At 36.0% G+C, this 22,722-nt stretch overlaps 1 protein-coding gene across 2 annotated transcripts in view; it reads right to left on the bottom strand.

The window, feature by feature from the left end:
• Window positions 1–22,617, bottom strand: part of SLC35A5 (solute carrier family 35 member A5) — a 30,299-nt gene extending 7,682 nt beyond the window's left edge. Inside the window, exons 1-7 of one of the 2 annotated variants that reach the window (XM_069472611.1) lie at window positions 22,420–22,617; window positions 21,416–21,564; window positions 16,858–16,956; window positions 15,373–15,503; window positions 12,752–12,819; window positions 5,883–6,663; window positions 4,467–4,531 (exon numbers count right to left, since the gene is read on the bottom strand). In XM_069472611.1, the coding sequence (XP_069328712.1) occupies window positions 4,467–4,531; window positions 5,883–6,663; window positions 12,752–12,819; window positions 15,373–15,503; window positions 16,858–16,956; window positions 21,416–21,545 (1,274 nt within the window). In that variant the 5' untranslated portion in view covers window positions 21,546–21,564; window positions 22,420–22,617. Of the gene's footprint in view, window positions 1–4,165; window positions 4,532–5,882; window positions 6,664–12,751; window positions 12,820–15,372; window positions 15,504–16,857; window positions 16,957–21,415; window positions 21,565–22,419 lie in introns of those variants that run through there. The other variant, XM_069472609.1, reaches the window with a different exon arrangement.
• Window positions 22,618–22,722: the final 105 nt, after the last annotated feature.

Raw genomic sequence — 22,722 nt, 5'->3', positions numbered from 1 at the left:
GAAATTTTATGCTATGTACATTTTACCACAATAAAAAGTGGGGAATAAAAATATGGAAAAACAGTGGGGTATGGTGGCTCTCGCCAGTAATCCTAGCACTCTGGAAGGCCGAGGCGGGAGGATCACTTGAGCTCAGGAGTTCGAGAGCAGCCTAAGCAAAAGCGAGATCCCATCTATACAAAAAAACAGAAAAATTAGCCAGTCGTGGTGCCTCACGCCTGTAGTCCCTGGTACTCAGGAGGCTGAGGCAGAAGGATCAATTGAGCCCAGGAATTTCAGATTGCAGGGAGCTATGATGATGCCACTGCAGTCTAGCTGGGACAATAGAGTGAGACTGTTTCAAAAAAAAAAAAAAAAAAAAGGAAAAACCATTCAGATACAAAATTAATGAGAAAGAAAACAGAACTACAGAACTACAGCAACAGAGGAAATTCAAAGAACTGTCAGAATGATTCATAAATTCCTATGCAAATAATTTGAAAATCTGCAGGAATAGCTAATTTTTTAGCAAAATATAAATGCTCAAGAATGAAACAAGAAAAGGAAGAGATAGAAAATATTGTGGGGGGACTAAAAGGCACCCTAAAAATGCCAAGCTTAGGCAGTTTTACTAGGTGAGTTATTTCAAAACTTTAGGGAACACATAAAACTGATATTTTAAAAATTTTTCCAGAGCACCGAGGCTAGTGGAAATTAGCAGCTTGACCCCCGCCACATCCATATGGGATTATAGGAACATGGGTTGATAAATCCCCAGCAGGATTAAATACATTACTAGCATATCAGCAAGTTTTAGTTATCTTGGCAGACGTACGGTGGTACTTCAAGTGACTAAAACAGCACGTGAGGGCAGAAGTTCTGCAGGGCTGTTGGGGGATCTATTGTGATTCTATCTGAGCAAAACATCGCTTTCCCATTAAATTCATGTTTGAATTTTAAATTTATTGGGTTTCACAGCTTTGTATTTTAATTTGTAAATTTGTTTTGGTTTTCATATAAAAAGCATAAGCAAAGTAGTTTATACTTCACATTATATTTGTATGTATTTAAGTAACAGTAGAGCAGAAAAAAAAGTCCATGCTGAGATTTGTGAGAATTTTTTTCCTTTAAAAAGAAATTTCAGAAATTCTGCTCTAGGCTTTAGGGGGAGAAAATCACTTTTTCTGTTGAGTTGGACTTTCTCTGCCTCTTCTGCCCACTGGAATGGTAGAAGTTCATGGGGAAAATGAGGACACAGGTAAAGAGGGAAGGAGTCAAGGACACAGGATGTGTTTCATCAAAGCTGTTGGGCCAATACAGAAGAGCAAAAAGATTCCTTGCAGCTCCACAAATTTTAGTCCAGCTCACAAGCAACAGGGCTTTCGCGTGGGGATTCAGGGGCACAAATGCCTTAGAGTTTTTTTTTTTTTTGTTTTTGTTTTTTTTTTTTTTTTTTTTTTTTTGAGACAGAGTCTCACTCTGTTGCCCCGGCTAGAGTGAGTGCCGTGGCGTCAGCCTAGCTCACAGCAACCTCAAACTCCTGGGCTCAAGCGATCCTACTGCCTCAGCCTCCCGAGTAGCTGGGACTACAGGCATGCACCACCATGCCCGGCTAATTTTTTCTATATATATTTTTAGCTGTCCATATAATTTCTTTCTATTTTTAGTAGAGATGGGGTCTCGCTCTTGCTCAGGCTGGTCTCGAACTCCTGAGCTCAAACGATCCGCCCACCTCGGCCTCCCAGAGTGCTAGGATTACAGGCGTGAGCCACCGCGCCCGGCCTTGCCTTAGAGTTATAAACACAGTAATTCTGCCCTGAGTGTCACTTCTGCACGTGGCTTTTGAAAACCCATGGAAGAAGAATGCAGCCGGCTAAGGATTTGGGAACGTGGGTTTAAGCCACCGTTCCCTCTATAACAAACAGCCATGTCTCTGCTTTCCTTCAGGATTAGGCACATTCCTGGACTAGAAAAATGACATAGGTACACCAGATCATTCACTGCAGGCCACACTTGCGGTCCCTGTAAAGTCTATTCAGAAACTATGAAGAATATGAAGAAACAATGAATAGAGTCAGTGCATTAACTGTAGGTCACAACTGCTTTGAAGAGAATGTAAATATAGGAACATAGAAACCACTAAGTCCAACTTCTATACCAATGAAGAAATCTCTTCTAAAACATCCTGATGATACAATCTCTCCCTAAAAACTTCAGTGATAGAGAATTTACTGCTACTCTCTACACTCTTCATGAAGGCCTTTTCTACCATTGAAAAGCATCATTTGTTGGGAGTCCTCTTTATGATGAAAGATTAACCATCACCCTATCACTCTCACTGTGATTTGGTTCTCCAGAGTAGGAAAAGAATCTTTTCCACATGAAAATTGTTCTTTTCTCCAGGTTATATAATTCCTTGATTCCAAGAGCACCTAAGATATGGTTTCTATACCTATCTACTTCAGATTATCCTCCTTCTTAAAACCGTGGTGCCCAGGAAGTACTCCAATGCATCCACATTAGAATTTCACATTTTAGTTCCAGCTCTCTCTCTCATTAGGTGGTAATTTAATGGTAATTTAACAAGTAAACCGTACTTTGGGCAAAAAACGCTTTCTGAAGAAGAGAGCGGAGAAAAAAAGTAATTGTAAATAAGAAAATCAATCTCTGTGCACTACAGAAATCTGCTATTTAATATATTCTGTAGGTGATACCTTTGTAAGAATATTTTTGTAATTTTTACCTGTTCTATAAAGATAAAAATGTTTTGTATGCTATATTTCCTAAAAGTGAGGTCCTCCTATACCTTATTTTCCTTACTTTTAAAATGAATTGCCATAATAGATGTAATCTTCCTATTTCACATAACTGATGGGGATGCCTATGATAAGGTGAACAATTTTGCTATTCTCAGAAGTCAAGGTCTACTAAAAAAGAAAGTTTTAAAAGTTGTTTGGGTTTTTGCCTCCCTCTGTTTTTAAAAATTAAAAGTACTCCACATCCCACCTCATATGACAGAGTGGCAACACAAGATATAGGTTTAATAATTGTTTTAATTACAAATTTCCACCAACTCTCGCCAGTCCTTTTTCTGGATTTCACAAATATATTATATTAACAGCATTATCTTATATTCATCTGCATGAAAATTAGGAGAAAGAAGAGAAGAAATGTAGAGGCTATATGAGAATGATAACTTAAAGCTCACATTTACAGTATGGTAGTCTATAAACATACAGGCCTACTGGCTAAAGCCTACTTTTCTATCACTATCTAGCTGCGTGACCTTGGACAAGTTACTTCTGTTTTCTCATGTTTTAATTATCTATCGTTTGACTTCCATACCTAAGAGTCAATCGGCTGCATGCAAAAATACCTTGAAAAATACTATTCACTTATAGGTGTGAAACAGTACTGCTGTAAAGTGCTCTATTTATTCCTGATCTTCCTGCTTTTAGAGTAATACTATTTATATTTCAGTAAAAGTCAACATTTGTTTGCAAAGTGATCCTTTTAAAATCTTTCAGGAATTAATCTAAGGACAATCTGGTATGATTCTGAAGCTAGTGTCTCAACTTTTAGGAACAGGATATGATATAGACATGTAATAGTCACAAGCTTTAATTAATAAAATAAAATGCCTTCTTATTAATTCTCCAAAATGTAGTCATTCAAGAGTAATTTCAAGATTTTGTGATATGCAAACTGAGAAGGAAAAAAACTCCACCATGGCTTATTTAAGTGATTTAAAATATAAGTGGTAGCTGCGGTGACTGGCAACCAACTTTCACCTAACTTGAAACTTATTAGTATAGAAAAATAATAAAAGATAATTACTAAAAATCAAATTTCCCATGAATTCCTAAAAATTAAAATTCTGAGATTTTGTTTTTGAAAAATTGCTTCTTTGGCAAAACATTTAGCATAGACTATGTTATCCCAGATCTATGGTACAGCCAGATATTTAGGTCCTTAAAAATTTTTATAAAGAATCCCACTGCTTTTAATTTGCAAAATGACTATTTCTATATCCTCAAAGTTCAAGGGACAATTCTAGATGACATTTATAATGAAAAAAAAAAAAAAAAAGGAAGACTTTGGCATTCAGACTATAATTACATAATTATAAATATCTGGTAAACTCTATTTGTGTATTTATAAGGTATAGCTAATATGATTATTACAGGTTTATTTTTGAAATTTGGCAGGCAAAGAAAATAATCTGCAAATTTATCTTGTTGATTTATCAAGTACTGAGCCATTAATGTAGTTTTTATACTAATATTCCTGTATCAGTTCTTAGAATTGTTTAGTCTTTGGGTATACCCTAAGCCTTGGATGGAGTTGTTTAGGGAGTGATTAAATACATGCAGAGTATTATGTTTTAGAAACATTCCTGGCTTATCAAAGTGAAAAGAATAAATATTACAAATGCTGAAAATGTGAAAATAAGGTTTGTGAGGGCTGCCAATTATGTGGGTACCAACTAGAAAGTATCTTCATCTGACTCATCACTCTTGGGTTTGGTAAGTCTTTCCAGTTCTTCTCCATCCTAAAAAGAAACACATGAAATCAGTAATTAAAACACAACTAAAAATGTAGCATTTTTAATGATTACAAGGGAAAACCTTACTAACAAATCGTAGGTCTTCTTTCATTAAACTGTCAATATAATCTGGTCAAATTAAATTAAATAAATACTTAAGTCCTTGTAAGTTAATTTTAGAAGTTTATTGAGATGAAAAAGTGAAATGCACTTAATACTTGAACTTCAAAGTTAACAACATGAGCAAAGTAAGGAGCACCATCTGCTGGTCTTGAGGGGAAACAAAGGTTGGAGAAAGTTATAATCTAGGCCTTGTTACCTAAACTGATTTTCTTTTACTTAAAAATTAGGACAAACAGCAGTACCAGCCCCTTGGAAAAGAATACAGAATTTCTGAATGTACATGCTGGCTGAGATCAGGGCATTTGGGACTCAAGCTTCTAATTTTTTTATGTTAAGAACCTGTTGTATCACTGCTCCATTACACCTAGGGGAGCTCTGCCATGAACTCTAATAAACAATTGATTAACTTTCCCAAACAGCAAAATGTCCATTGTGTGAAATAATTAATATTTTGTGTGTTCATTAAAATTGTAACTCTACAGTTAGATGTCTATTTCATTTATTTAAACATGTATTTAACTCCTTAATTCAATCTCTGAAAGATCGTTAATTAGTTAATTTGTTAACAATATGACTTATAGACTCTTCCAAAACAATTATAAGCAACTGGCATATATTCAGAATAACTGCATAAGCACTTTTCTAGAAAATATTTTACTCCTACTTGCAGAGATCCTTTTGAAAACTATATTTTTAGTGAAATAAACCCTGCCCTCTGGCACACTGTGGTTTAAGAATAACTACAGGTAAGACCAAGGAGCTAGGCTTTCTATTTAACAAGACTTACTAATGTAAAAGATCTTCTTTCATGAATTAGCTTACTTTCCCAACTATGGTAGAGCAGAAAGAGCAAGGGGCTAGGAGTCAGACCTCATGGGTTTGAGCTTACTACTTACAAACCATTTAGTCTGTTTCTTTGCTTGTAAAACTAGGGAGACTGGACAAGATAACCTGTGAGGCACCTTTTAGGTCTGTAATTCTGTAATATTTTAAGACACAATTAAGGCATAAGGTCCTTGATACTGGGATTTATACTTTTTCTCTATCCCTGACAGCATTTATCAGGAGCCCTTGCCAACATTAGGAGTCTGATGAATATTTGTTGATTGATTTTTAAAAGTCACAGAGATCCAATATATTATGTGATAAATCAGTACTGATGTTTTTTTCCCTTTAATAACCATACTTTAAATTTGGGAGGAACAAGCCAAGAACAGTATCCTCACAAACTTACCCCACTGGAACGCTCCCAAAGAATGCCACTTAGATCTCGGATCCTTTCTTGCCTAGGTGCGTACTCCAGACCTTGAGGCTTGCTGGCATTATAAATAAATATAGAGAGCAGGACTGATGGAGCTTCCAAGAAAAATTCCAGGGAGGGCCTGAAGTCAAAGACCAGGACAGACACTGTTGTGATGATGACAGTGGTGACCTGGGCCATCAAAACATGGAACATGTTATCCAGGAACTTTAGAATGAAAGCCACTGAAAGGCCCTGGAATGCAGTTACAAAAATAAGGGCTACTGAAAATGCATTGTGGCCGTAAAAAAATCCACAGTTCTTAATCTGATCACGGTTACTCCTCTGAAGGCCCAGGGTCAGCCCGTTAAAAAGAATGCCAAAGAAATAGAGTTTGCTGTTCTGTATGAAGATGCTTTCAGTGAGCTGGTTCCCTTCCTTCAGTATCTTTTCATTATAGATATTGGCCATTGAAGAAATAAAACACTGGACTATAATAAGAACATGGCCCAAGCCAAGGCGAATATGACTGAAAATCCTGGCTGTGGTGTTCCACTTAGCTTCAGGAAAAGTCCACTCCTTTGTCGTGCAATTGTCTTTTCTGGGACACTCATTTCTGAAAAGAAGGCAGGAATTGGATGGGCTGAAGAAGGCATCATGATGAAATCCATGTCCTGCCAGGTTATGTTGTGAAGTTTTAGTCCCGGCAGTCAAGGCCACAATAGACAAAAATAGAATCAGGAGGCTAGCCCATTGTATCCAGTTTAGATGCCGCCTGTTCAAAGATGAAAAACAAGATTTTACTACCGTTCCCCCCACCCCCATATCAAGCGTTTCTACAGAAAACTCTAGACACTTGAGTACTTGGTTGGATAAATGTATCCAGTTTTTGCTAGCATTTCCTACAATTCAAGTTCAAAGGAAATCTGTTGGTGCCTTTGCTTCTCGAACTTAATGTTTTTATTCACTTTTATAATTCCTGTCCCTTAAAACCATTCAGTTATTTCTCCTCTTTGTAGGTTTCTTTTTAACCTACAGGTTTAATTAAGTCTCCTTTCTACCTCTAGAGCTCATCTCAGACCTTTGGCACAGTAACTTTTCTTTCACTATAGAGTACATTATATTAGAGATTCTCAGCCTAGTTTCCCAAAACCAGAAAGTATGTAGATGAGCTTCAGAAATCTTCTATATAGGTGAATCTCACCCTATTCAAGAGATCATTCAAAGCTTTGTCAAATCATCGAAGGTGCTTATAACCCAAAGAAGATTTAAGGAGAAAGCTAGCTCCTGGATCCATGGCCTAATCATAAAGCACTTTACAGCAAACTACTGGCTGATAAGGCAAGGGAAAGATGCTATTTTAGATAGTATTTCAGTTTACAAAGTTTTATTTATTTTGCTGAACAAACTTGTGAGATATAAAAGACATGTATTATTATTATTTCATTTTGCTGATTCATTCAGTTCAACAGATATTTAGTAAGCAGCTACTAGGTGCCAGGCAACCTGGGGAGAAAAAGAAGACTTGATCTCCATGCTCAAAGAATTGACACTCTAATAGTGAGAGAGCTATGAAACTAAATTATGTCAATATGTTATGTGACAAGTGATTCACAGAACAACTGGTGTATACTGAGGAAGAAACACTTGAATTTGTATAATGAATGGAGTCAGGTATTGCTTCAAAGAGAAAATGACATTTGAGCTAAAAGATAAAAAATAAATTGAAGTCTGCCACGTGAAAAATGAATCAGTGACATATCCAGGCAGAGGGAAGAGTCTATGTAAAGGCAACAAGAATACCCAATGTTGACATATAGGAATATCTGACTTAGGTTGTAGTGGTCAGTAGAAGGGACAAAATCTTGATGTTCATCATTCAGGTGAAGAAGGGGGACACCCAAGAAAAGAGAATATAAGGAAAAGCAAAAGTATAAAGCAACAGTGAAAACCAGAAGTTGTAAGACTTTTGGTACCATGGAGCATTTACTGAGCACCTACTGTGGGTCAGACATTTCTGCTCTAAGGGAAGAAACAGTTCTGAAAGGCTGATTTCCCTAAGGTCATGTATTTATGAAAGACTAAGGAAGGGATCTGATTCATGGTTTTGTGTGTCTTCCTTCTGGATCAACATACCTCTTATGTGTATTCTGAGCTCCCATGATGCATATACAGAAAGATGTGACTGATTTCACCAATGCTACTATGGAGCTTCATGCTCTGAAATTGCTAAATGCAGACAAGCCTAGATAGCAGAATACTTGTGCACACTACTACATATTTTCTCATGTACAGCACAATTTTCAAATAACTTTCAACTAAGATTTACAACTTAGTGATGAGGTTAGCATAGCCTTATGCCATGAGGTAAGAACTAGTCACTTAAATGTCTGAAAGTGCAGGTGGTATGCATTACGTAGTAGAAAGCAAATAGAATGGAAACAGCAAAGATGGAGATGAAAAATGGGTGTCCATTTTATAAAAATCATTATATAATCAATTACTGTAAATCACACAGAAATGAAGCAATGACATAATCTACAGTTCCTTTAGAAGTTTTCAATTCTGAAAGCTATAGATTTTCCACTAACACTGACATTGAGAAAAAAGAATTGAAGAAAATAAACCCTTAAGCAAGCTAAAAAGTACCTATTGCAAACAATTACTCTTTCAAGGTAATGTTCTTGGAAAGGCAAAATTTATTAAAGGTTAGGCTAAAAATTAAAAATGGTGGATTTTTAGCAAAGAAAATAAAGCTTAAATTACGCTGTAACATCAGCTGATGATCTGTACTTTTACAAATGATGACTGATTCTGCAAGGCAGAGTCTGTTCTTCAGTTTAATTGATGTAACACAATAGAAGCTCACTTCACTGATCGCTCCACTGACCCAGTGAAACACAGTGATGGATGCTCAGAGCTGAATGCTAATGGCTAGTAGGCCACATTGCTCTTCCTGAGGGCTTCCGCTCCCAAGTGAATTGTTTGTTCATAGTCTCTGGTCCTAAACGTGTTTTTGCCAGGTGAGCTCACTGTTATCATTGTATATATTAAACAATTACATAAATGATAAATTGTGAGTAAAAGAAAAGGATTGCTGTTTTTATGAAAATTAAGTTGAACACTTTGGGAAGACAGTTGAAAACAAATCACTCAGAAGATAAAAAGCTGCCTTCAAATTACTTATAGGTGAGCTAATAGTAAAAGATTAGGGAATGAATAACAGAAATCTAGAAAAGGTCTATCCTAAAAATATTTCAAAGACTTGATGCATTTTAGGGTAAATGAAACAAGAAATCATTTACCCTACAGTAGCGTGATATAGGAAAGAAGCCAAAGAACTCCAGTCAGTAAACCCCATACATACTCAAAGTAAAGATCTTAGTTCAGCATCAAAAGAATGATAAATACATATTTATAGATTTTAATTTAAAGTAAATTGTTTAGATATTATATATATACACATATATTATGATTTCCACTGCAAGTTTTCCTAGTAACTAAACAATTAGGTTCAAATAGTTAGGTAAGAGTACTTCTACCATATTTCTACCATACTTGCAGTAGTAAACCATGGCAGAGCATGGGGAAAATAGTTAAGTGGAAATACATTGTTTTCTCAAGAAAATGTACAAAACACATTTCTTAGTATCAGAGAGTGACCAGAAGCAGATTTATAATGAGAGATCATAAATATTTATCAAGTGAATGAATGATTTTGGAGACATGCTTGTACTACCGAGTGGTACTTTTCTTTATTCTTCTGTTGGTTTTGACAGTAACTAAACTTTACCATAACTTTCAGGACATCTATCATGTCTGTTTCAAAATGTGTTTAATGATTTTTTTCCACAGCTTCTCTTTGAAGAGATCAGAGAAATTTATACACATTCTTTAGGTATAAATAAGTGTTGGTCTTGGTTACCTTTTGCCCCAAAACTTCAATGTTCAGGTTAATACTATTATTCCCAAAGCCAAAACAAGCAAGACTATACAACTTTGCTAAGACTTAGGAGTAAACCAGTGAGGCAGGCTTTGAGGCACAATGCCTTCCATCAGTTTCCACTTTGAACCAGTGGCTATACTTCAAATGACAAATCTATTAAATATATTGACAGAGGGTTTCTTTAGAAAAGACAATAGGATATTTAGATCGTAATATTTTCCTTTTTCCCACTTTTGGATTTTTCCAAGTAATCCTTACAATTAGTCACTGGACTTATTTTTCCTACTTTTATAGCCTTGTATTCTTTACCTGTACCAGAAAGGTATTTTATGGCACTGCTAGAACCAAGTATAAGACAACAGCTTTAATATTCTAAATGAAAAATTAGTTATTTATGACAAAGAGTATGTAATAGAACTCTTAGGCTGCTACTCCTAGCTCAAAATTTCATCACCAAGGGAAAAAAGTATTCAAATAATTCACAAAGAGTAAATTAAATATGGACAAACAAACAAACACACAGCACCAACAATAAAAAGATCAAAAGAACAAGATTGGTTTTAAAATGTAATAATAGAGATATACACATTAATGGACTATTACTCAGCTTTAAAAAGGAAGGAAATCCTGTCACATGTTACAACATAGATGACCCTTGAGGACAATATGCTAAGATAAGCCAGTCACAAAAAGACAAATTGTATGTATGATTCCACTCATATGAGGTATCTAAAGTAATCAAATTCATAGAAACAGAAATCATTATAGTATGGTGGTTATAAGGGGTTGGGGAGAGAGGGGAAAGGAGAGTTATTTAATGGGCTTAGAGTTTCAAATTCACAAGATGAAAAAGTTCAACAACAACATGAATATAACACTACTAAACTGTATACTTAAAAATGGTTAAGATGGTAAATGTCACGTTATATGTTTTCTACCACAATTAGAAAAAAGGAGCTAAAAATGTAATAAAATATAATATTTAAAAGGTGTTTTCATAGAAGACAGCATTAGATTTATTAGTACATTATTTAGAGAAGTGTCAGTGCTGATTTTTGAATCAGTTAAATTAAGACCCACTTAGGCAGCTATGTTAGCACTTGTGGAAATAATAAAAATGGAAGGGTTATGGTTTTATTGTTCTTTAAAGTAAATACTTCCAAGGATTCAAAACAGAGATATGTTAATAAAGCTAACACATATCTAAGAATCAATATTACTGTTCTAAAAACAGGTAAAGTATGAATAAAAATTTTTCAAACTTTAGTTCATATCAATGTTAATTATTATTAAAATTGGCAAAATATAATTATAATTAGTGGTATTAAAAACAAGCATTTAAAATTTACAGTGTAAATAAATTTAGATTTGGTTAAACTATGAATTAACTTTCTTAATACAAACACTTAAAAATTTAGCAGGGGATATTTACTTTAGGATAAAACTAGAGCCAGTAGCCAATTTCAAGTCAGGCAATACATACTTTTTTACCTTCTCTTTGGTATTAATAAATTCAGTTTTAAACTGATATAATTTTGGCATAATATCATATAACAGGTATAAGACCATGTGTACTCATGTACTATCATTTCACAGGAAAAACATTTTTTACTTTAAAAACCATATTTTTAAGACCTTTACTACCTTACTAAATAGTGAATCTTTTATTATGTGTTGGAACCAATTTCTTTTTTTCTTCATGGAAGTGCATCTCTAATTTTATCCCAGGAATCAATATAAAAATATTGTTTACATAGATTTTCTCAAAAACCAACTTTTTAATGCCACACAGTGAGTTTCATGCTGATTTCAAAGACTTACAAATGCTTTTGGAATAGCATTCTTTAACTTACTAAAGAATTATTTTAACAATTCACAAATAAAATGAACATGATGCACAAAGCAAACTTCAATGTAGTCTAACATTTAAACCGGACTAAATGTAATGTTCATTTTTTTCCATCTCTCACATTATATAACAAATTCAATGTTTCTTTAGGGTAAAAGAAATGTTTCAGGAATTTCATATAAATAATGTATGTAATTAAGTACATCATGGTTTCAACAAATATTTAGAGTGCCTGTGTGCCAGCCATTTTTGTACACATAAATTATTAAAGAATACACTATCACATAGCACATTGAGAATCAAAAAATCAAAGAGAGAAAGAGAATGTAAAATTAAAAAAAAAACAACCACAACAAATATAACAAGAAATAAATTTTATTTTGTATCATCATCATTACGTAACAAATTGAACTGAAGTTAAGTACCCAGATCCTGTATCACCCTCCTGCCTTAGGACATTCTGGTCTTTGCTTTGCAGCAGAGCCTAGTTACTTAAAAATGTTTATACTATTCAATGGTCCTCCTGGAGATAGTAAAAATTGGTAATAGTATTTTTTAAAGTTTAAAAACATATTATTCTTATTAACTGTAAATTTGACTAGATTCCTCATGCAAATCCTCTGTCAGCTAGAGCTTCAATCATATACTCAAATAGTTCAATAAAGACTTTGCCATTCTATCACTTCCAAACTCCAAATTACAAATGTATTAACAATCTTAGAAACCTCTTAGTTCTCTATTAGTGTAGAAAGATTTTATATAAAAAAAACTCATGAATTCTTTTTTGAAAATCTGGCACTAAAATTGAAAATACTAATTATAACCCAGTCAATTATCTTATTTTTGAGATGCTCAAGACACTTCATACATCTGATCACAGAGGATTTAGACAGGCTAGCACTGGAGCTGCTTTCCACATGGGTTAAACAACATGCCCAATATACAAAGCCAATTAGGAACAAAATCCTGGCCTTGGAATTCTGAGGGGTTAGTGCTCTGGGTGTATCATCTGAAACCAGGCTGTGCCATTTTAAAGTACGATATATGCTTTCATAGCAAGTTACTTACTTCAGTACTATCCTGAATAGAAGAGCTGTTGTTATAATGCTAAAATTTGAGAAGATAACAGCCATGGCCTAGAAAGAAAGAGAAGATAGAGTTACATCAAAACAAAGTACTGACCTCAGAAATCTCCCAGCTTGTGGTTTACCTGACAAAAAAGCATTCTGATCAAAATCCAGAGGGGTTTGTAGGGCAGCTACTTCACTAGAGGATTAAATTCCATTTTTATTGCTTGTTAAATTTATGCAGATATGATCAAATTATTGCCCAGGCTTTGAAAATACGTGTTTAAATTCAGCAAATGCCTATGTAAATAATCTTTACATGCAGATCTGGAAATACTTATACATTCTAAAGGTTTAGGTCTAGAAATGATAGTTACCATGCTTGTAAAGCATACTTATAAAAGCTCTCAAAGTGCTTTATAGGATTCTAATACTGTATTTATGGGTGCATAGAAGGTGGGTACTGTTAGCCCCATTTGTATGGCAAGAAAATTGAAATATAGATTTTTAAGTATCTTTGCTATTCTAGGAATTGTAACAATTTTCCTGGTTGAACTGCAATGACTCAATATCAAACTCATATTTGACAATCCTTTGGATTGACTCAAGTTGTTCTAAACACTTAGAAATGTGTTAGCCAGACGCCAGATTTTGTAACAGTTCATTTTTGTGAATTCAGTCATATTTCATATGAGAATATTAATCCAAACATTTTGCTCAGAAAATATGAAATTCCATCATTACTCCTCATAACTGGATCTGATAATATTAATTATTTTTAACACAAATCTTATGATTTAGTTCACCCTGCCTTCCTGGTTGCTATCACCTTAACTTGATTAAACCACAAGGAGTACGAACAGTCACATATACCCAATAACAGCAAACATGGCCAATATACAGCTAAATTAAAGAAATAAGAGTAAGTCCAATAAAAACTAACAACAATTCCAAAAATATAAATTTGTTTTCCATTGAACTTTTATGGGAATCACTGTTTTAAAGTTTTCTCAGTATACTTGCCTATAGACAAATGCTTGTGAACCCCTAGTTAGGAGAACAGTAAAAGATGAGGCAAGTGACTGGTAAGAATAGGGAAGTGGTGGCCCTGATCAATCACATTAAGGGCAGTGCAAAAGCACCTAACCAAGCAGGCTGGCTTGATAAATTCTGAAAACTCTCTCCATGCTACAGTATAGAATAAATAAAACATCAGAGCTCTTTGCCCCAAACCTTCCATGTATCTCTATTTAATTCCCTAAAGAGACTCAGGCACAGCAATACATAGAGTATGCCAGGCGATTTATTTTGAAAGATCTGAGGTTATACAAAATCAGGAAGGAAGAGCAAAGCAGTAAGCTGGAAGAATAAGGAAGTTGCAATCTCGCTTTAGTACTGGAGTCAAAGGAAAACGATACATATTTAGAGCTAATCTATTGAATACAAATAAAGTACAACACACTTATTTATTGAATGTGAGTAATAATGTCATTGGGTATAGGAATTCTCAGATCTAAAAAACAAAGTGGAAATCAGAATGTAGGAGAGGACACATTCTAGATGGACTAGGCACTTACTAACATCACAGATCACAGAGCTGAAAGGAACTTCAGGTGATCAACTAGTTTGCCTAGGTCTCTGCCTTTGGGCTGGTATCTTATTACTATCATATTTTACAAATGAGAACTGAAACTTAGAGCAGTTGGGGCTTGCCTAATTACACAGCTTCTTAATTGTGGAAAAGAGTCAAATGCCTGTTTTCTACTATAGTTCTATATTATGTCCTTCTTTTCATCCCACTCAATCTGATTTGGTTATATTTAAGAGGCTTCACATACAGGACTGGTGCCAATAAACATTCTATTTATAATCACATGCCTGAATTCACTTTTTAAAGAAATTTAAAACACATTTTGGCAATACAGGCAATAGAAATTTTCATTTTATAAAATATTAGGGGGAAATATACATGTGACCCAAAAATGAATAATAGGTAAAAACAAAAGCCCAAACTCCAAATCTGATTACCAATGGCTTTCCAAATTGAAACAAAGGATGCTGACAGAGGTCAGAAGTATTTCTAGGATTATCAGGTATAGATGGCATTTATAGTTGGGAGGACATAATCCCTCAAAGAATTTGTTGGTTAAATGACGAGACTAAGAACAACAACAACAAAATCCCATACAAATAGAATACATATTAAAACAGGTGTAAAAAATAAAGTACACTGAATGTATAATCATGGATGTCTGCTTGGAGGTCCTGATGCTGAGATTAGTATTAGAGATTGTTGGCCATAGGATGGCTCAGAAAACAGGCAGACTTATTAAAATTACATAAACGGGGGGGGGGGGGGGGGAGGACTTCATATTCCTTGGACCAGGAAGCAACTCCTCCATAGTTGGTGCAGTTTAATACAGTAATCTTTACCAGTGAGATAATCTAGCAAGCAGATCAATAATTCAGTGTTCAGATGATTCTGGGAAAATCTCAGGAAGGCCAGTGAGGGCAATGAGAAATTAACAATGCCCAAGAAAGTGACCAAAAAAAGACAGATTAGTTCTAGGATTCATTTCTCTGTATCTTTTCAATGATATTTTGTTTGTCATATTTACTTACAGGCTGAAGATAGGATAGGACATAGAAGACAATCAAGTTATCCAGGAAATAAAGAAAGGCAGGAATGGACCACTTCATGAAATTACAAAATTCCTTCCAGGAAGCACATTTCAAATTTCTACTTTGATGATCTTAGAAAGAAAAGAAAGATAGCAATAAATAAATTATCTTCACAAGAATGCCCATATTTTTAGAGAAATTACATTGCATTTGATTACTGATACAATTTTTTAAAAGAGGCATTATAAATATGCCTCCATAGCGATTAGCCTAAAGGAATCAAAGATAATGTGGAATTTCATTAATGTCTCTCTTTAACCCACGGCTGTATTTTATCACTGACAATCAGCAGCACCCGTAGGAATACTGAATATCCTAATTCCTATTAACTTCAGATAGAAGTATCACTTAAGGGTACTCAGGATACATATGTAGTTTCCCTTACTGCTCTGAGAGCATAAGGTCAACAGGGAGATCAAAAACTTAGAATAAGTAGAAAAAAAAAATCAAGCCTTCATAGTGGGATTTTCCTTCCCAGGGCAGATCAGGAAAGGGAGATGCTAAGTGGTAGTTTATATATATATATATATATGCGCAACTAGAAAAAACTAATTTTTATTAATTTCAGTGAGAGTTATTATCCCATGTCCAGGTTTCCAAAAACTTAGGAAGAGATTATAGCAGAGAAAACATAAAATAAAAACAAAGGCAGTTTTAAGGTTAAGCCCTGTAAATAATACATGAATTTTATGAGATTAAGAAATTTATTCCACTAACTAGAAAATGCATAGATTGAAATCCTTGAGTATGAAAATACATATTTCTGGATAAGCACTTTAATGCTCTAAATTCTATGTTTACCTCATATGAAAAGGCAGATCAAAGAAGTATAGAGAGCTAAGGCTCAATAATTGGGGAACTAAGGTAGGAAAATTAATACATATTAAGAACCTATACATTCCGCAAAAGGCTAGATACTTTACATTGGAAGAAGAGATTACTATCTCTATTTGATAGTTGAGGAAACTGGACCTCAGAGAAGTTAAAGTAATATGCCCCCAAACATAGTCTCGTCTCTTTGACTCCAGTGCACTATGCTACCTTCCCTGTAGGAAATGGGAACTGTTTTTGAAATATGATCTATCTCAAGTCGACAGCACAGTGATTTAGAAAATCCTGAATTGGAATAAAAACTAACTTGCTGTGTGAAACCATCACAGGAAGAAGTCATGAGGTAGAGCAATGGGTTGAACATTGGGAAACATGGGTTGGTGTCCCAGCTCTGCCCCTTCCTACCCCGCTCTGCATAACACTTCCTCTTTGAGTCTGCTTCTCCACCTATAAAACATACTTATGATTGTATCTTAGCTTCCTCATATATAAAATGAACGGATCAAACTAAATGACATAAAATGTTCCTTCCAGTTCTAACATTTTTTGATTCTGTGATTTTTAACAAGTATATAGTACTAGTTCAAGACTCACCTTTCTTTATAACACAGAATGACACAAGCACACAGAAAATGAGCTTCACCAGTTCTGAGCACACATTCACAGTAGTTGGAAGATAATCATACCTGTTCTCTGAAATGTAACAGAAATGGTTTTTAATTGTAAATTTTATCCAGATAATTTATGATGCTTATATACAGATAATTTATAATTATTTTTAAGATAAACAGTTGGATTTAATACTGGTTATATTAAATTTCTTCCAGTTGGCTTTGGTATTCTGGATTTTTTAATCAATTCACCCCAGCTATCCCTATTCCATTCAGCTTTTTGTTACCCTTGAATTTGATAAACTTGCCTCTCCTAAGTTGTTAATATTCATAAATATGTTAAGGAGACTAGGGCCAAGGGCAAAGAAAGCTCTGGGGCATGGCACTAGAGACTGGCTTATAACTGACCACTAATCAAGTTTGACTCATCAAACAGTTATGAATTTACCTGCTGAATTATTACCCAACTCACGATTCTTCTTGTGACTTATCTGCATTGCTAAAATCAAGGGACACTCTATGATATTCCCTTAACTCAGAGTTTTCCAATCTGTTTCATATCATGGTACACACAGAAAACATTATTTGTCTGGTGCTCTGGGAATAAACGGTAGGTTGGGGTAAAAGTAGGAAACCTCCTGAGGCAAGAAGAAACTGGCCCAGGGTTCTGCTATCTCTAGGGCTGAGAGAAAACACTCTGACACATCCACTGATGATTTGGGAAACTACATCCTAACATATAAGTCAATACAATTAGAAAATGAGGTTTGGTTGATACGCCTTCATCTTACCTATTACCTCTATCTTTTCTAAATGCTTACAAACAATTTGCTTTATAATTTTGTCAAAGACAAACCATAAACTTTATTAGGTACTATTTTTAGGAATATTATTTCCTCCCTTTTGAAAACATTTGCTTACTTTTCGTCATATTAAAACCAAAACTGCCCAAGGGGAAAAAAGCCAACTCTACTTTTCAGCCAGAACACCACCCTTTCTTCCTCTCTTCTGTGGTTTCCCTTGACCTTCTCAACCTAAACGGAATCAATTCTTTTTTTTTTTTTTTTTCTTTTTGAGACAGGGTCTCGCTCTGTTGCCGCGGCTAGAGTGCAGTGGTGCCATCATAGCTCACTGCTGCAACCTCAAACTCCTAGGCTCCAGTAATCCTCCTGCCTCAGCCTTGAGAGTAGCTGGGATTATAGGCATGTGCCACCCCGCCTGGCTAATTTTTCTATTTTTTTATAGAGACAAGGTCTCACTCTTGTGTAGGCTGGTCTTGAACTTCTAAGCTCAAGCAATCGTCCTGCCTCAGCTGCCCAGAGTGCTAGGATTACAGGTGTGAGCCACCCTGCCCGGTCAGAATCAACTCTTTATTCATCTCTGTTCCTGTAGCACTACCTTACAAACTTCTATAGCAACACTTGTCACACTGTATTATAATTATTTTTTATGTGTATGTCTTATCCTTAGAATATAAGCTCCCTATGAGAAAGGAACCATGTTAGTCACCTTCATATACCTGGCACTTAGTTGGCACTCAATAAATGTTCATCTGAATTTAAATATTTGCCTGTTTACCTTTCCATTATTTAAAGCCTTGTTAAAACATCTCCTCCCTTTCCTGAGCTCAAAGCTAGACTTAAATCACACTGTTATCCTCCAATGATACTTCTCATGATCTTTATCATGATACACACCTGAGCCAACATGTGCACACAAGAATGAGGGGCTTCAGATTATAACTTTCATAACCTTGTCACTGTTCTTTAGTTTGTTCTTGTTTTTCATTGGTTCTTTCTCATATTCCTCTCATGGTGGATCCCAAACCGTGTGAACACATACTGTGTGACCTCCCTCCATTCCTCTCCTGCCCACACTCACATACCTGATCGACACTGCATCCATCTTCACTGGTTTCCCTTCAGTCCCAGAGGAAGCAGCTATGGCCCTAATATTTACCCACTCTCCCCTTTAAAACCTTCCTTCCTCCTCAGGGACTCAGCTCCAATAAGTATTTCCTTTGGCTTCAGTATATCTCCTTTGTTTTCCTTTCTACTTACTGGCTTCTTGTCCTTGGCATACAAACACACTCAAAACTCTCCCATCCAAAAAACAAAATATAAGATACTACTCCCTCTAGCTACCATACCTTCTCTTTCTCTCCCTAAAACAGTATCAACATTCATTATCTCCACTTTACTCACTTTGCATTCAGGTCTTATCCCTAAATAATCTGGTTTCTGAAACTACCTACTCTTTGAGATTACCAAACATCTTCTAATTGCTAATTCCAAAGGACATGTTTTAATCTTTATCATGATGTTGCAATTCTGTCTCAGTCTTCAAACTGTTTCCTTCCTTTCTAGGAGTCACGTGCATTTAGTTCTCTCATCTCTCTAACGATTTCTTCTTAATGTTCTTCTGAGTGTGGACATGCCACTTAAATGTTGGCATTCCTCAGACTTTGGCCCTGGCTCTTATTCTCTCATTATGCATAAGGCTTCTGCTCCTAAATATCAATTTAACATTAATGTCCCCAAATCTATATGCTGGAACATTTTAACTTACTGTCCATTAAACATATCCATATGAATAACTAGCTCCTATTTATTCATTTAATTGTCATTTCCTTCACGTGAATGATGTGCCAGATACTGCAGGAAATGGCAGTAAGTGAGGACATAGTTTCTGGCCTCATGGAAGGTACACAGCTAAAACTATAATCTCTCTGAACTCTTCCCAACCTACTCTTCCTCCTGATAGTCACCGTCTCAGCTAAGATTGCCAACAATCCACTCAGCACTCAAACCAGAAACCTTTGAGTTATTCAATGTATTACTTCTTTTCATCCTCATATTCAATATATTTTCCAAATCCTGTCTTTTCTTTCTTTTTTCTCTTTTTTAGAGATGAGACCCTGATCTGTTGCCCAGGCTGGAGTGCACTGGCATGATCATAGCTCACTGCAACCTCAAACTCTTAGGCTCAAGCGATCCTCCTGTCTCAGTCTCCCGGGTAGCTGGACTATAGGCATGTGCCAGCAGGCCTGGCTAATTTTTCTTATTTTTTTTTTTTTAGAAACAGGGTCTCCTGCTATGTTGCCCAGCTGGTCAGGAACTCTTGGCCTCAAGTGATCCTCCCACCTCAGCCCCATGAGTTGCTGGGATTACAGGCATGAGCTATGTCAAATAACTCAAATCCTGTCTTTACTATGTTCTAAATATTTCCTGGATCTATCCTCTCTATTACCACTTCAAAAATCCTAAGTTACTCTTCATCATCTGTGGCTTGAATGTGCAATAACCCCTTAACTGGCTATCCTGGTTCTTGCTCTTTGCTCTACTATCCAGCTACCGTCATAAACTCACATTTCACCTTCCTGTTCACAATCCTTCAAGTATTCCTTATCCCCTAGAATCTAGGGCCTACTGAATAAGGTCCCAGCTCCTTAACACGGCATATGAAGTCCTTAATAACCTGACTCTAACTGCCCTCTCCAGCCAAGCACTCTCCCCTCCTCCAAATTCTTAAACTTTTTGTTCAGTAATTCTGAATTACATGTTCTCGTATTCTTTTTTTTTCTTTGTTTTTCTGTTCCTTTTATAGGCTATTGCTCCTGTTTTGAATACCCTTGCCTACCTTGTCTTCTTGTAGATCAACTGTAACCTAATCAGGTAACAGTTCCCTGATCTATTTGAGTTTCACATCATCCTATTCCAGACAGAACATATCACTTTCTCCTGTAGACTATCTCTGCATCTTTGGTATATTTCTATTACTGTATTTATTATGATGTATTTTCATGATATGTTTACATGTGTATCTCTCTTTATTAAACTGTGAGTTTTTGAGGGGCAAAGTCTTTTTCATGTACTTTGAGCCATGCTTCTAATACTTAGCCTAGTACCTCGCAGATAAATGTTAACAGAAGTAGAGATTTATGTACACATCTGACTCCCCAAGAAGACCACTAAAAGTCATGATTTTATGTACCCTCAATAACTAGTGAGAAACAGTAAAGTTTTATGGAATTAGTGTTTGCTCAAATCCTTACATTACGAAAATAGATTTCTTGAATAAATAGTTATCAAAGCTTACAATCTATACTGTTGATGCAATACCATTGAATATAATAATGTTGATAGTGTACCACTGATACAATAATTACAATAGCATCTCACAAATGCCAAGTGACCAAACATACCCTCCTATTTCAAAATAAACAGCAATTATACATTTTGCTATAGGCTGAGAAACACCTGTTGATTGAAGCACTAGTTAGATGTTATGATCTGTTGTTCTGCCCCGTAGGGTTTTGATCCAGTACTCGACCGACCCAAATTTCATCCAGCATCAAAAATTTTTCTTGTTGAGGAACAAAATGTTAACGAATCAAATTTAAACATGCCTTATCATTCACATGAAGCAAAGTACTTGATGAGGTATTATTGCCCCCTTTTATATACCAAGAAACCAAAGATGAGAGAGATAATGTGGGATTAGATGGAAGTACTCCATACACACTCCAAGTCTTAACTTACCTTCATTGGCAGAGTATTTTACCAGTAAGATGCGACTTGAGCTTAAAGCAATGAATATGGCACCTAGCAGGAATGTGTACATTGTTGACAAGGAGCATAACATAGGACGACTACAACACTTTCTCTCCATTCCACTGTTTTTTAATTGCCTTAAAGAGAAGAACACTTTCATAAGTAACCCTGTTGTCAGACCTGAAGATTAAGCATAATGCCAATACAATTGATTGTAACGAGCAGAAAAGAAATTTTTAGATGTTTGGCTATGACTATATCAGAACCAAGAAAGCTGAGGAGTACAGAAGAAAACTAAGGAGAAAGGAAATGAAAAAGTCAAAAGCCGATAGAAGGGCATACTCTACAAACAGAAAAGGCCCGGGCCGGATTAGAAATGCTAATCAAAGGTAGCAAGTGGACAGCTGACACTTTGGGATTGCAGAAAAGAATTCTGCAGAAAAGCAATTTTTTAGTTTTTATTCTTATTAGCAATTTTGCTGTAGAAGAGAATTTCGGAAATGCATTTTTCCCCTCAGTACCATCTCTTACCTCTGAGGAGGAAAAAGAGCTTGATGGGAAAGATTTCATCACATAATAATAATGATCAAAATGGAAATATCTGGAACACTGCTTTTAAGTTTTACTGATCTAGTGTTAGAAACAGAAGAGATCTTAGAAATCGACCAGTCTCTTCTCATACTGCAAGTATTGGGGGGAAAAAAAAAGAAATCGATGAGTCTAAGCACCTCAACCCAGGCTGGGGAAGTAACTTGCCCAAAGCCTCCCTGTGTATCGGTAGGGTTAGCGCACAGAATCTCTGAGGGACTGGTGAGAAATGCCAATACTGACAGCCCACTTGGGCGCAAACTGACAGGACTTCCCGGACAGGAAGCCAGTTTCCCTTCACCGCCAGGGAAACCCTTCTCGTCACACATGCGCAGGAGGGATCTCGTCTGGCGCGCCCTCCCCTCTTACGCACGCGCAATTCCCTGCCCGCGGGGCGCGGTTACCTCGGTCCCTCAGAAGAGCTTCTGGTGACGGAACGTACATCCTAGAGCTGAGACAATGACTGTATAGTTCCGTAGCATCAGCAGTATCTTTTGGGGTCCACAGGCGGAGAAGCTAGGCTGGGAAACAAAGGCAAAAAAGCCCCTGATCCCAAGCCTCCTGTTGCGAAACAAAAAGCACGATAACGTCCTGTCTGGGAAGGAGCGAACCCGGGCCCCATTGCGCAGGCGCGTTCTGTGTTACGCTTCCGGAGGGAGGGGAGGAGCGGCCTGATCCCGCCCCAGCGCGGCCTGTCTCGCGTCACG

This window comes from Eulemur rufifrons, chromosome 7 (assembly GCF_041146395.1).
Source record: "Eulemur rufifrons isolate Redbay chromosome 7, OSU_ERuf_1, whole genome shotgun sequence".
NCBI classification, from domain to species: Eukaryota; Metazoa; Chordata; class Mammalia; order Primates; family Lemuridae; genus Eulemur; species Eulemur rufifrons.
Note: the sequence above shows the minus strand (reverse complement) of the source record. Positions and strands in the feature narration are given on the sequence as shown.